This window comes from Telmatherina bonti (assembly GCF_933228915.1).
Source record: "Telmatherina bonti genome assembly, chromosome: 15".
In the NCBI taxonomy this organism is placed as follows: domain Eukaryota; kingdom Metazoa; phylum Chordata; class Actinopteri; order Atheriniformes; family Telmatherinidae; genus Telmatherina; species Telmatherina bonti.
In genome coordinates this window covers 27,011,968-27,027,277 of record NC_136613.1, presented here as the reverse complement: position 1 = coordinate 27,027,277, position 15,310 = coordinate 27,011,968, and the positions used below count along the sequence as shown (strand labels likewise).

At 38.4% G+C, this 15,310-nt stretch overlaps 1 protein-coding gene across 1 annotated transcript in view; it reads left to right on the top strand.

Annotated features, from left to right (window-relative positions):
* Positions 1-15,310, top strand: part of lrp1bb (low density lipoprotein receptor-related protein 1Bb) — a gene marked incomplete at both ends in the record, with an annotated part of 313,004 nt that overhangs the window by 82,417 nt on the left and 215,277 nt on the right. Inside the window, one exon of the mRNA XM_079254397.1 lies at positions 4,446-4,568. Within this exon, the coding sequence (XP_079110523.1) occupies positions 4,446-4,568 (123 nt within the window). The remainder of the gene's footprint in view (positions 1-4,445; positions 4,569-15,310) is intronic.

Sequence of the window (15,310 nt, the reverse complement as noted above, 5' to 3'; positions counted from 1 at the left end):
CTCATCAGTGAGTTGAGTCACGATACTCCGTTTTCTTCAAACGCTGATCCGCCTTGATGTGGACGGCATTTATGATTAAATAGTGCATAGTGCGAGATACTTTTTACGATTGAAAAAGGGTTCAGCGTAGAGGCATGAGGTATCATAGAGATTCATCACAGTGTCTTGGATCTTTTGATAGATTTAAAGTAAGATTGAGGAAAAGCTTCAATGAGCCACTGTACACTTAATAACTTGCTTAGTTTGGCTCATATCCTCATGCTCATCCATAATGCATATAGCCTGCAGCTTGCCAGAATGCAAAATCTCCTCTAACAATGTAAATGGATTTGGCAGTACTTATCGAGGTGCAATATATCTGCAATACCTTGACGAAATATATATGTATGTACATAGGAAATAAACCAATGAGACAAAAGTTCTAATGCTCATGGTTTTTTACATGCCTCCAGCTCCAGCCAACTAAACAGTGCACTCTTCGAGACCTTATTTTTGAGTACCCAGACGCTAGTAGCAAAACTTTGGAGTCCTGGAAGCTGGAAGTTCAATCTTTGTTTTTCTGCATTCCAGTTAATTAGCCATCAGTTCCTAGTTTGTGTTCCTTCGGGCCATTATAGATGCAAGTATGCGTGGCTGATGACTGGAAGCACCTCTTCTGTTTGTGTTCTTCTGGAGTTGCTCCAATGCCAATTATGAATTCACATTATTCAAAGTCACTCAGGTCTTTCTACCTGTCACCTCCTCCCTCCTCCAGTATGTTAACAACGGTAATGCATGCTGTTGCTACAAGATAAACACTATTTATGCTTGATGTTTTACCTTGTCTGTGTATTTGTGCCTCATGCTTGAAGAATTCTTCCCCCCAAATGATCTCTTAACAACTTTCTTCTTATGACTTGCTAATGCTCTATCACAGCCAAGCAGCAACCTCTGGTGGTAAAAAGTGAAGCCTCTGCATAAGTGCCAAAACTTGCAGTTCTCCCACATCTGCTAGGGGCTCCAAAACAGAGCAAATTCCCATAGACTTCCATGCTAAAAAGGCCAAACTTCACAGCTAGTGAAGTAGCGATATATATATATATATATATTTTTTTTTTAAACTCATCTGTTTAGAAGTAATTTCTCAGAATTTAATATAATATGGGTGTGTCCTTTTTACTGACCCAATATTCTAATGCATGGAAGCAGAATGTAAGACAACTGCAAATGATTTAGCTAGCTCGTTTACCTCTGTTAGCTACCTAGCTTCTGTTAGCTCTGGGTTAGCTCAGTTAGCTCTTAGCTACAGGTTTGATAGATATCAATCATCCACTCAATGCTCACAACCCCCCTCTTAAATCTACCTCTTTCCCATTTTTGTATTTTTCTCTAGTGACGGCTCACGTAACACTCTCACAAGGGAAACTGCCAAATAGCTTAAGTTTTCAATTCATGAAGGCTACGTCCATCTTTTATATACAGACTGTGATCACAGACCCATCAAGCTCACACACTACTTTGTGTGTTGGATGAGTTGGAAGAGGTGCTTCTCCTTTAAAGAAGCAACTTTATGACTTTGTAATATTCTCAGAGCTAGCTGTGCAACAATGATGATGTTAAATGCTCCACTTTGAGCTGCGTAATGCTCTGCTGCCTCCACAGCACACGTTTTGTTTGAATAGGGCTGTGGCTTAAGATTTATCCAATGTACCATATTGTGAAGTCTGTGCCTGATGCAATTCTGGGGATTGTTGGGGTCTTAGTGGTTTGTAGCTTACCTCTTGGTAGCATAATGTTGTTTAGAAAAATACATAAAGACCTAAGCTCTTAGGTAATTCACAGTTTAAGACTGTGCAAATGAAACAGTGTGTGCCTTGCTTAGAAATGCACAAGGTGGAAATTTGTTGTGTTCTTTAAGTGTTCATTATACCGTATATTGGACTTGCCCAGTAAGTGACTCAACATTAAAAAATCATGGCTCTTCTTAACAGAAAAAAACAAAACAAAACAAAAAAGAAAAACTTGATCTCAATATGTACTGCAAAGGCTTTTGGGAGGTTTTGCTGCAGCAGGTTTGCAAACTGTCTTCCTTCCTCAGAATAATTCTTTGTTCCTTTGAAAACCTGGCACCTTTCGAAAGACCCAGTAGCTTTAATGAGCCACAATGCTGTGCCAGTGTTTGCTGCTGGGTGTCAGGAGTGGAGCTCACGATAATGTGCCCAGCTGAGTGCCCTCTATGTGTTTCCCACTGTCGTGGTGATGGAGCCAGTTTGGGTATTTTTCCAATTACAGAAGGTGGCTCCAGTTTTTTTTTTTTTTCTTTGTTTAAAACACATCAGTGAGGGGTTATACAGAATTATCCAGGAAATAAATAATTTTTCTGTTACACTTCACCTTCATGTGTCTTTTTAAATGCAAATACATTGCTATATGAAACAAAAGGACAACAGAGCTGTTACTTTCCCTCGGCTGCATATCTGTCCCGCTGTTGTCTTGCAGCAGCTGCGGGGACTGTGCAGCCTGTCAAGCAGAGGCTGTTTGCAAAAGCAGAATGAAAAGATGAAATGACATAAGAGGTCATTTCCTCTGCTCATATTTGTCCCCTTAGCTTTGAAGATGAAGAGGCATGAAAGGTGGTGGAATATCACTAGGTAACTGGGCCCCTCTGAGGTGCGGGGACGTTTTTATTTTTTTATTTTTCTTTTCACGGCTTGCTTACTTTTGTACTTGAGGAAATGGCCCTTCTGTTACCAGACCTGTGCTTTTCAATGGTAATCAATTCAGCTTTAAAGGCACAGGAGAGAATCATTTTGAGACTTCAGCTATCTCAGTGTCTCTCCACCAACAGCAAACACAGCACAAGCTCCTTGATGCCTTGCTAGTTTGAATGAATAATGTTGCCATGTATGTGTTTAAAAGCAGCAGCGTTTGGATCAACTACTGCTGTCATTTCTGATCATCGGTTGCTGAACTCTACATGGATTTTAGCACCAAAAACTTCAACTATAATTGTTCAATAAGCTTCTGTATTTATAGTTAATGTGGTAATATATGTGGTGACACGATGTTTTTCCTGACATCACAGTATTATTTCGTTTGATGATGGTTAAAAAGATGCTCATCAGAGTCTTCTCTTAACGCCAAAAATAAGTGTGTGTTTTAATTTAACAGCGTTTTGGTAAAAAAGAAAAGGAAGAAAAAACATGTTTCGTATTGAAGCACTTAAACTCTTTGGAAGCAAACTAACGATGACAGACTGATTCCTCATCAGGCTACCTTGAGTTTTTATGATGCTTTGTGTGACAAGCAATTTCTCTTCAATTCAGATGCTTTTGAAGTGTCCAAAAAATATATAAAAAAAAAACAAAAAAAAACCACAGGATATTTCAAAGGGGACCTTGATTTAAATTGTAAGATATCAGCTATATTGCATCAGTGGGAATAGAAGAGGCAGAATGGATGAGATGTTTGACCTTTTCAGATTTGTCCCTGGGTAGTGAATTTGCTGGAGGGTACCGGGGCAGGGAGCAGCGGTGCGTTGAATTATCACTCCCACTGTTCAGAAGCTGCAGACCTGATCTCCCACTTGCTCCCCTCCCACCACTAATGGGTTAGGAACACACTGGGAAAAAAGATGGAGATAGCAAGAGTGAGTGGAGGGGGACTTTGAGCCGGTCTGATTGTCTGAGGGTTAAGCTTAGAAACAAATTACCGTTTTTCGCTCGGCGCCGAACAGAAGCAGCGGCAGGTCACATTGTGGTGTCAAATCTTAAGCAAAAGCTGGTGTCATTCTGCAGCATGATCGAGCTGAGTCTGTGACAGCTACCGGCAGGAAACATGTTGGGACTTTGATGGATGCTTTCTATATTGAAAGGCTATGATGACTTTTTAGTTGACTGGGCTTTTACCAAGCTCTCCCCGCCTGCTCCGCCGTCAAATGAAAGCACAACACCAAGGAGGCAAGAAGATAAGAACAAACTTGCCAAAGTGCTTTGTAATAGTTTGCAGGCTCGCAAAGGACGTCATGTCTTTGTTAGAGGAGAGCAGCTGTCAGAAAAGGGAATGTCTGGGCAGCGCTTTTCTGTTTTTTTCATATTTAGAAACAAATGGTCGGTCTTATGTTTGGATAAAGAGCTGTGGTTTACAAAATGTTCTGTCAACTGATGGACAGTATACAGATACTCACAGTATATATATATATATATATATATATATATATATATATATATATATATATATATATTCAGCCTCTAGAAATATCTTTATATTTGTTTCATGCATTATCTTCTCTCTGCAAATCTGTGATTTTTAAGAAAGTAGATGTGAAATTCTATACTCTCCAATCACGCTCATGTTTAAATTCAGTCCATTTTTTTCTGCTGTGACATACTTTTTCAAGACATTACCATCACTTCATGCTGCATCTTTTCTATCTTCTTCCCCACCCTTCTCCTCATGCCATCCAGAAACCATCTTGTGCGACGTTGGTGAGTTTCAGTGTCACAACAAGGAAACCTGCATCCCTGAAGCCTGGCTCTGCGATGGGGAGCCCGACTGTCCCGACGACTCAGATGAAAGTGGTCACGTTTGTAAGTCATCCATCCCATTCACTCCTCACAAATTTAAAACCACGCTATGGTCTGTCATGTTGCATCGGGTCTCATCTTTACAACACACACTCTCATACTAACAAGAGTTGAGTGATATTCCATCAAGTAAGGTCGGGTTTTTTTTTTTTCTGTTTTTCTTTTTGCAGCGAACATTCCTCCCTTAAGGCAGTTTTCTGTCACAGAGAGCAGCTGCGGTGGTCTTTTTGAAGACATTAAGCACCCATACCATTTTTTTCTGGCGCAGCCATAAAAGCAGCCTGCTAATGAAGCAAAGTTTTAATCAAGCCTCTCTGTTGAAAAGACGACAGCTCTATGAATGTGAAAATTAGTGATGCATGCTGAAGAAGGGGTTGCGGCATTTTCTATAGACTTGTTAAGGGACATTTATGCTTCATTTACGTACATAAATAGCTACGTCCATTATATACATCGCTTTGCTTATACATCCATGCATCCTCTATGTTGGCCTGGTTTTTGGCAATACATCCACCATGGATCAGGGCAAAGGAGTTCGACCTCTCTTTCAGAAAAGTTAACATGGTGACAGTTTAGGAGATCACGATAATGAACGTTTGCATACATAAATAGCAAAGAAACAGCACTTCAAAGTACAGTCTGGCTTTTTTTTTTTTTTTTTAAGTTTCTGTTGGTGGTGCAGGTCCTGCCCTCACACTTTGTGGAAAGAAAACTCAGTTTGATGCATCAGGATATGTATCTACATCCTCACTAAAAACTGGTCAAACTGCACAGGATGACACTAAGAGTAAATGGGCCTTGAGCTATATGTGGTTGTCTATAAATTCATACTGTTGTGGAATGAGCAGCAAAGTTAAGTATGTTGGCTGAAAAACTTGCCAAATCTTCTTTTCCAAAGCCAACTAGTTTATTCTGCATCCGACTTTTGTTTGGTGTTGTTTAATGAGCTGGATGATCAAAATCTGGAAAAAAAAAAAAAAAAAAAAAATCATTGCAAATTAGCAACCATACACAGCCACAACAGCCTGGGACCTTGTACTGGTCACACATGGAATGGCATCTTTTTCTTCAACCAGCATTTGCTGCAAGTCAGTCATTGTGGCTCGGTTAGTCACTCTGGCACAAACAACATGCCCAAGCTGATCCCACAAATGTTTCATGGGGTTGAGGTCAGGATTGCAGACAGGCCCTTCCATAATCCCCTCCCCCGAATTCTGCGCTAGTCTCTGATAAACCCTGCTCTGTGGGGGCACGTCCTGTCATTTTAGTGGAGACAGTTCACGGTCATTTTGGCTGCCTATCGTTTTTCCTCATGCTACTGAGACCCCTGTTTGATGAATGACTTAAGTGTTAAATTGTCAATATCTCTTTTTCCTTCAGTCTTCAATTATCCAATTCAATAAATAGCGCACACACACACACACACACACACACACACACACACACACATACACACACACACATACAAACAAATCAATAGTGCAGTAAGCTGGTTGGCACTGGCATGGAAAATTTGGCAAGTTTTTATGGGTGTAACCCACATATTCTTCTGCTCATTTACAAATGTATTTTACTGTCAAATGTGTCACCATTTAAAAGGGAAATGAACAGGCTTTCCAAGATGATCAGATTTATTACCAGGATGCATTGTTACAAAAAAAAAAAATCATCCACTGAACACTAATTTCCTTACTTTACTTACTACTTTGTACTAAGTTTATTATAACATTTTCAGTTTTTCTGTAAGAGAGGAATGCAGTTCCCAGAGTTGGAGGCTATAAGTGGCCTAACATGTAACACGTGCTGTAGGTGCATGTTACAAGAAATTATTGCTCATCCAGTTTGTGTTAACCTGTGATAAACCGCAGACAGGTCAGAAATGAACCTCACTTGTCACAGAGTGAATGCACTTACAGTTAGCAATTTATCTAATCTTAGGTCTGTCTTAAGTGTTTCAGAGTAACATTTCTGGGGACAATAACCTTTGAAATATATAAGTGTTACCAGTACTAAACTACTGTGCAGATGGAGTTTTCCACATTCTCTCAATTTTTTTACATATAGTTTTTTTTTTTTTTTTTTTTTTTTTTTTTTTTTTTGCACATATAAAAAAACACAATGTCAACATAATGTCTGTCTTTTCATACTTACCAGCATTAAAGTGAAAATATTTGCATAGCAGAGTTTGGCGCAGCTCAAACAAAGAATTTGCAGTTTCCTGACCAATCAGCGCAGATAAGACTGTTGCAACAAACCGCTTGTAGGAGTCCGTATGTGCTATACAGAAGGGGTATTTTCAATATAGTATATTATGTTGTTTTTTTGGGTTTTTTTTTTTTTTTATATATATATAATAATCATTATAAGGATTATTTGTTTGTAGGTAACTATTTAAAGTGTTGTGTAGTTTGTTATACAGTGTCTAGTACATTATGATAGCAATCACAGGGATCTAATATGTATTTTTTACCAGCAAACAAACGAATCCCTGTAAAACATTAAAGCAGTGACACGTCGATGTGGAATTATACAGTGTTGTGTTTCTCTGTGAACATGAGAAAAAGCTTCATTGTTCTGTGAAGATTCAGATTATGACATCTCAACCTTCAGCCGTCCTTCACGTCAGGAGTCTTCGCGGCGTGCCTTTTCTTTTTTTTTTTCACAGTTTTGTGTGACAGAATTTCTTTCAAAGAGAAAGGGAACAGTATTACAAGCTGTACAAGCCTTTTTTAGATAATGATGAAACTGTTACTGACATGCAGTCCATCACAGCCGCAAAAAAAATAAATAGATAAAAGGCCAAAACAACCAAATTATTCATATTCGGTCCAGGTTCCACTTTGCTGTGAGTTATTGGGCATAATTAGGACTTTATAGTTTTGGCAGTGACATCTGTGCATAAATTGTGTGCAGTGTGTGATAATTATTAATGCTTGTGTGTGCATGAGGCTGTGTATCAATCAGGCTACTTGTGGGTCGGTACTGTTGAAAAAGACAGAGGCTCTGTTGCTCTTGTCTAAATAATATAATTACACTCAGCAGCTGTTAACATGTGCACATCTGCTTGCATGTTCTCTACAAAAAAAAAAAAAAAAAAAACTACAACAGCGATGTTGGTCTGTTGCTTTATCTCAGCTTCTGCACCAGTGCTGAGATAAAGCACCAGAGCAGCGTGACCTAGACAATAGTCAGGAGGTATAGAAAAGAGATGAAAGGATGGATGGTCTTTTCTCGAGTCTGAAAAAGAAAAGTAGACTCGGTGCCAAATACATCTTCTCTACTTGGGTTCTTTGTTGATAAAGTGAGTTGCTGTAGGTTTTGCTCTTCGCTGCACATATCAATCTACCTTTAATATCTTGCACTTGGCTTATTGCCTGTAATTCTCTTGTTGTTCCGCACACACCACATCTTCATGTGCCAGATTAATTCCCATGAAAGATTGTGCTGGAGAGCGTGGAGGAGCAAGCGCTGATTTTAAATGGGCAGGCTGGATATTTTGTGCATGGACTTGTGTACACCGTATTTATCATCAGGGATTCTTTGGAGAAAGCTTTTTTTTTTTTTTTTACCTTTGAGTAAAATAAAATGAATAAATAAATGGATCGATAAAACCCAGGTTAAAGTTTCGACTGGAAGCCTGTCTTACAGCCGGCATGGAATAAGTTGCTTCAGGTGTTTGTGGATGTTTACCATGCGGATGTCATGGATTCCCAGATGTTTACCAGCAACTGCTTTATCACGACTTCTTCAGCATCATCTGTCAACATTTAACCACAAATTCATCAAATGGTAACATGGATTAGATGGATTTCAGTGCAAATAAAATGGGACAAACCGAAGACCTAAATGCTTTCTGTGGTGGATAATTGATGTCCTCAACAACACCTTTTATGACCTTTGACTCTGTTTTTAATATTACATTTAATCTGACATCTACACATTGGCAGCGGGCCAGGTTATGTTATCTCCAAAAGGCAATTAATTATCACTTTGATTAATGCTGGCAGCATTTGATTTGGAAGATTTCGAAGAAGACCCTGCATATTATTATAAAGAATTTGGCACAGCATTATCATGGATTATGTATTGATAGAAAGGGGATTTAGATCAGCTTTGCCCAAAAAACAGAAGACAGGATTAGAATACACCCTGCCTTCTTAAAACATCACATGGACGACTGCAATAACCTGTGAAAAGAAGATCCTCCATCTGACATGGCATTCGCTGAATTGCAATAAAAGCAGAGGAAATTCAGCATTGTGTGCAGTGAAGAGTAGGCCCACTTTTATTTGATGGAATATTGTGGGCCTTATATAGAAGGATTTAATATCTTAAGACCAGGACAAGCTAATATATTGTGCTCTCGTCATCTAGATATATAAAAACATCGGTGCCACGAAGGCCTCTGTCCTTTATGCTCTGTTTCGGTCAGAGAGATGTAATCGCTGGGTCTTCAGGCTTTGTTTGAAAGAAAGGAAGGAAAGATGGCCTTGGACTGCAATACCTAAAGTAGAAGAAGGCATCAGCTTATCTCGGATGCAGGCCTCATGGGAGAAGACAGCTGACGCCAGTTTTTCAGGGAGCTGGAAAGGCAGCAAGCCTTCAGGAATGGCAAAAGGAAAAGGCCAATATAAAGGCTTTTTTTTTTTTTCCCAGTTATGTTGCAGTTTAATTTAAAAACATATATACTGTGACATAAATGGTCCAAACTTTGCTTTCATTCATTGGCAAAGCAACACCTTAATTAAGAAAAGGTGGGGAGATTGGAATAGATATGCCCAGGGTTAGAAAATCTGTTAGTATGTGCATCACACTCAAAAAGAGTCTAAATGTCAGAGCGGTCTCCAGACACAGTTCGGCTGTTAGCTGCGCATTTGTGATAAAGTGGGACGGTCATAATTCACTTCATGTAGGAAGTATTTCTGGTGCCATTTTGTAAAAAATCTTCTGTGTTAATAGCTGTCAGTGTGCAGCCATCTTCCTGTACTGATGCCCCATGCTTGCAAACAGTGTCTTAGAGCCTAAATCCGTCATGAATCCTTCAGGAAAGGATTTCATGGACTTTTGGCTCCTCTTAGTTGTGCTGCCAGGAGGAGCTTTGTGGATCTGGTGGACATGGACACCAGCGAATGCTCTGATCCTCTGAGGAAAAGACAATAAAAGAGGTCAGTGGCGAACTTCAAAAAAATGGTGACAGAAGCGATGTTTCATGGCTGTAGATTGTTTCGACCTAATTGTCACCAACGTTAATCTCAGTGTCCTCGGGGCACAGTGGGAGGACATCTGCTCAAAATGGACCACTCTCAAGGGTTCTTCCTTACATTTCCCTTCAACAACAGGGTTGGACTCATCTCCTTTCCTTAAAGGTTTTCCCTCTCAGATTTTGAATATTGACTTGATGAGTGTCCTATGGTGAGTTTGAACTGTGGCTAATAAAACAGCCTTTTAACTTGATCCAACAAAAAGCTTCTCATTGCACAGTTACAGAAAAATTTAATTGACTGAGTTCATGCACAGCCCACTGTCTGTGAAGTAAATAGTTGCATATTTTTCATTCTCATGTCTCCATATAAAGAGCTTGCATCACATTTAGCATTTTGACTCTTAATTACACAAGGTCGAAATATTTATTCTCCATGTTGTTGTAATGACAACAAGTTTAACATCCAACAAGCCAATGGAAATGCTTTGATTCTTCAGTTTTTCTTTTTTAATTATTATCAAATTAATTAGGATGAATTCACACCAAGCCTCCCTCATAGTTTGTCTGCTCAGAATGTCCGGTTTGTTTTGGGAGGTGTGAAATTGCAACCGAGCTCTGATGCATCCAAGAGGGAAACTCTGATCTGCTTAAAAACACTGCTGAGTTCATTTTAGAGTAACCAAATGTAGGACCTCAACTTAAATAGGATGTTACAACCCCCAGTTGAACCAAATCCCTAATCGTACCCGCTGTAATGGACTATTAAGCTTGAATGCAATCTTCAGGATTTCTATCCCTACAGCAAGAAAAAGGAGAGCAGAGGAACTGTGTAACAGACATCTCTTGTTGTCTTTCATACTTACCATACACTAACAGTTTTTTTAGCACATAACATTCACATACTTGAGATATGCTTCCATATGTCTTGATTGAGGAAGCAGAAACACAGATTATCTGGGGAAAAAAAATCCTAAAGTGAACTTATCTCACCAAGTTATGCACATTTAAAGCGTGTTATCCATGCACTGGCATTGTACTCTATTCTGTCAAGGTGTGTTTTCTATAGGAATGCTTGGGAAAGGTTTTCAATTTCGGCCTTGAATTCCATGTTTAAACTTTAGTATGAGTACTGTTATGACTTTCCATAGCTACGCTGAGACCCTTCCACCACCTTTGCTTCATTCATTCAGTCAAACATGAGCACTGGACTTGAATCGGAACATGAATGAAATGTGATTCATATTTCATCCAGCTGCTGTTACCGTTTGAACATTTGGAAGTATAGCGGACAAAAGCCCTTAGGGAAATGTGGAAAGCATGTGATGAAGCTACAGTAACTATAGTTACGATTTACAGTCTGTCTATCAACATCTTGCAGGGCATTTTATCTGGCAAGTCCCATACTGAAATAAATGTATCACTAATATGTCTGGTTCCCATGGGAGTTGGTGCCAGTGGGTTGGAGGTTTAGAGGGTAATGTAGCGTAGCACCGTGTTATTGAGCTGAAGGACTGGGCCTTTTGCATTATGTAACATGTTCTGTTTGCTCCATCTCTGCCACCCTGCTGAGACATAACTCTTCTGTTGACTCATTTGAGGAAAAAAGACATTTAGAAAATTATTCACCAGAAGCCTTTTTTTTTTTTTTTTTTAAATGTCTGTGAACCCATTAAATCTGCATAATTTCCATGGTTTTCAGAGATGATTTGCCCGAGTGATGAGAGAACTTGAAGGTTACAGGGTGTTTTTGTCACCCTAATTCTAAACTCTTTATGTTACCGAGCATGTTAGAGCAGCAAATGTTAATTACAAATCATGTTTGTTTCTTCTTTGCTCGCTTTCTGTCACCTGGATTTAATTTGAGATCTGATTCACTTTCCTTTCCTATCAGCATTATTTACCTAGCGCACACACACACACATGCTTATAGCCTATCTTGTTTGTATGGTAATTTGGGGTTTGCTCTCAGCGCCGGGAGGCATAAGACTCTGAACAGAGACTTTCAATTCACTATTTTTCTTCCTGCATTTGGAGCAGAACTGTTGTAAATTTCCGCAGGCCTATGCCATCTGTTTTTACTGGAAGTTTCAGCAAGTAGAAACAACAAATATTCTACGTGCCGTGCGTGTGTCAGTGCAACTGGTAATAGATATTCACAAGATGCTCCCTAAAAATTTTCTTTCTTCTGTCAACTTAGAATACTTGTACATAAGAAGTCATCCTCTTTGCCCTTAATGTGTCATTTACTTACACTCAGTTCTTGCTTGAAGGATTCTCCTCCTTCTGGCGGTTAGCACATTTCCATATGTTTGAGCATTTGTCTTAACCAAAACCATTAGTGCAAGAATTTTGTTGCCTGGTGACAATCTTGTACCCACACTGTGTCTCATTCCTGTCAGATGGGAGGAGCACATTACAGCTTTGTCTTTGCTCTACCCCCCCCCCCCCCCCCCCCCCCCCCAAACTCAGCAGCAGCTAAGCTGCACTGACACATTTTCCCCTCTGTATTCCCTCCTTGTACGACTGCTTAGAAGGACTCTGTTCCAGCTTTTCACCTTAAGAACGAAAGAAAAAGAGCATATTTTATAAACTTAACATGCCTGCTGTCGTGGCACAAGTGTGACATTTAACTACTAAAATCTACATTTTTCCCCTGCTAGAGCAGCAGAGGGAAAAAGGCTACAAGTCAAAGTAAACACAGTGATAGAGATTTACCATGACACCTACTCAGAAACATATCTTGTATTCAGTATTAGTGTCATTCAGCTCACGAGCGAACATCAGCCACATGAATGGGTGTTCCCATGAACTCAAAATCGGGTTGATTATAAAATAATTAGTGACCACAGAGAGTGATATGATGGAGAACAAGTTTCTTGCTATAGGAACTCTATAAACATGGTCACAGTTCACGAATTCAAGGGAGGTGATTTAGAGCTCTTCCTTAAAACAAACAAACAAAAACAAAACCGTGTGTATTACAGTAGCCATCATAAAGATGTCACTAATGCATGTTAGAAATGCATTGTCTATCTATCTATCTATCTATCTATCTATCTATCTATCTATCTATCTATCTATATATCTATCTATCTATCTATCTATCTATCTATCTATCTATATATATATATATATATATATATATATATATATATATATATATATATATATATATATATATAAATATATATATATATATGTATATATATATGCATATAATCTATAAATTTATTCATATATTTTCTTTAAAGAAAAGGCTGAATTTACTAGACTCACTTGAATAACTTGAGACTGAAAAATAACTAAAATTGGCTAAATTATATATTAGCCAACTAAGACACTATTTTTTCATTTAATCGAGTTGAAAAAAACAACAAAATAAAACAAAGAAATCAGTACTGGACAAATTCGAGCACTTTTCTGATGAACAGTGGGACAAAATACCTGTCAACAGGTGCAGAAGTCTGACTGAAAAGAACCGAAAACACTCGACTAGTGGAAGCATTAAAGGATTGTTCAACAAAATATTAGCTCATGAGTAATGTAAATACATGATTATACTGATTAATCATCATCTCACAGCAGCAGATATGCTGCATGTTTTTTTGTTTTTTTTGCAGTGCAGTTACAGAATAAGATTTCATTTGATGCAATTATAATAGCTCATTCACATCAAGCAACCCCATCAGTTGTGTATTTATTTCTTTGGTGACAAAATGTGAGCAGTAAATATAACACTGCGTATTATAACCCTAATGAGATCATTATTTTCAGCTGATATTGGTATTAGCCTCTCTAAATACACTATATGTATTATTCATTTGATGTTGGCCCCAAAACATTTTGATTTTAACATTTGCATAAAAGTTGGTCACAAAACTATCTCAGCTGAGAAATTATGTAGCTGTTTTTCTGTTAATGATAAATGCTGTTTTTTCCCCTTTTTTGTGTGTAGATTTATTTCAGCTTTGGTTTATTGACCTGAGGGTGCTCATTCCTCTCAGCAGACCTCTGTATCGATCCTTTACTGTGCAGAACAGCCTGGATGTCATGGATGCCAGCACCTGATTTCACTCCACCACTTGGTAGAATGAAACAGGGATTGTTATGGAAACAGATTTGACAGAATATGCAACATAATTTACACCAAATGATGAGTTATTGCACCCCAGGAAAAAACTCATAGTGTTTCTGTAAACAATATAGTGTGTGATTTTGTTCTCATTGAGTGCAGTCAGTACTGAAACATACTGAATCATGTACTGAAACATGCTGAATCAAGTACTGAAACACACTGAATCATGGACTGAAACATGCTGAATCATGTACTGAAACATGCTGAATCATGTTCTGAAACATGCTGAATCATGTACTGAAACATGCTGAATCATGTACTGAAACATGCTGAATCATGTACTGAAACACGCTGAATCATGTACTGAAACATGCTGAATCATGTACTGAAACACACTGAATCATGTACTGAAACATGCTGAATCATGTACTGAAACACGCTGAATAATGTACTGAAACATGCTGAATCATGTACTGAAACACACTGAATCATGTACTGAAACATGCTGAATCATGTACTGAAACATGCTGAATCATGTACTGAAACACACTGAATCATGTACTGAAACATGCTGAATCATGTACTGAAACATGCTGAATCAAGTACTGAAACACACTGAATCATGGACTGAAACATGCTGAATCATGTACTGAAACATGCTGAATCATGTTCTGAAACATGCTGAATCATGTACTGAAACATGCTGAATCATGTACTGAAACACGCTGAATCATGTACTGAAACATGCTGAATCATGTACTGAAACACACTGAATCATGTTCTGAAACACACTGAATCATGTACTGAAACATGCTGAATCATGTACTGAAACACGCTGAATCATGTACTGAAACACACTGAATCATACACTGAAACATGATGAAACATGTACTGAAACACACTGAATCATGTACTAAAACATGCTGAATCATGTACTGAAACATGCTGAATCATGTACTCAAACATGCTGAATCATGTCATATGTGATGCAGATTTTCACTTCAATGTGTTAAATAATTATTTTCCCGTCAGTAAGGATTCTCAGTTTAAGTTGTGATCTGACTGCGTCTCCATTCTTCTAGTAGTCAGTTAGGACTAATTATTTTGGTAATGCTCTGAAAGTTGGTAAGAGCTTTAAAATGGCCATGACATATTTCTTTAAATGTACATAAACTTAAGCACTGTACCGTAATGCTTTGCTGGAGCTGCAACACTACAGAGAAAAATGCAGAAAAATAAACATAAACAGATGATAAAAAAAAGAAAAAAAAATAGCTGAGCACAGCATTTCAAATGCCAAGTTTGTAAAGGTCACATAAGAAGATAATTCTTTTAAAAAGTCCTGTTCGGACCACTGAGCTATTAAAGGTAGTGTTTTCTACAGAAAGCAGGAATGTTCATTTAGTGAAATCTGGCCATGAAGTAGTAAACTCTGCACCTGTTAAGCGCATTGTATCTCATCAGCCT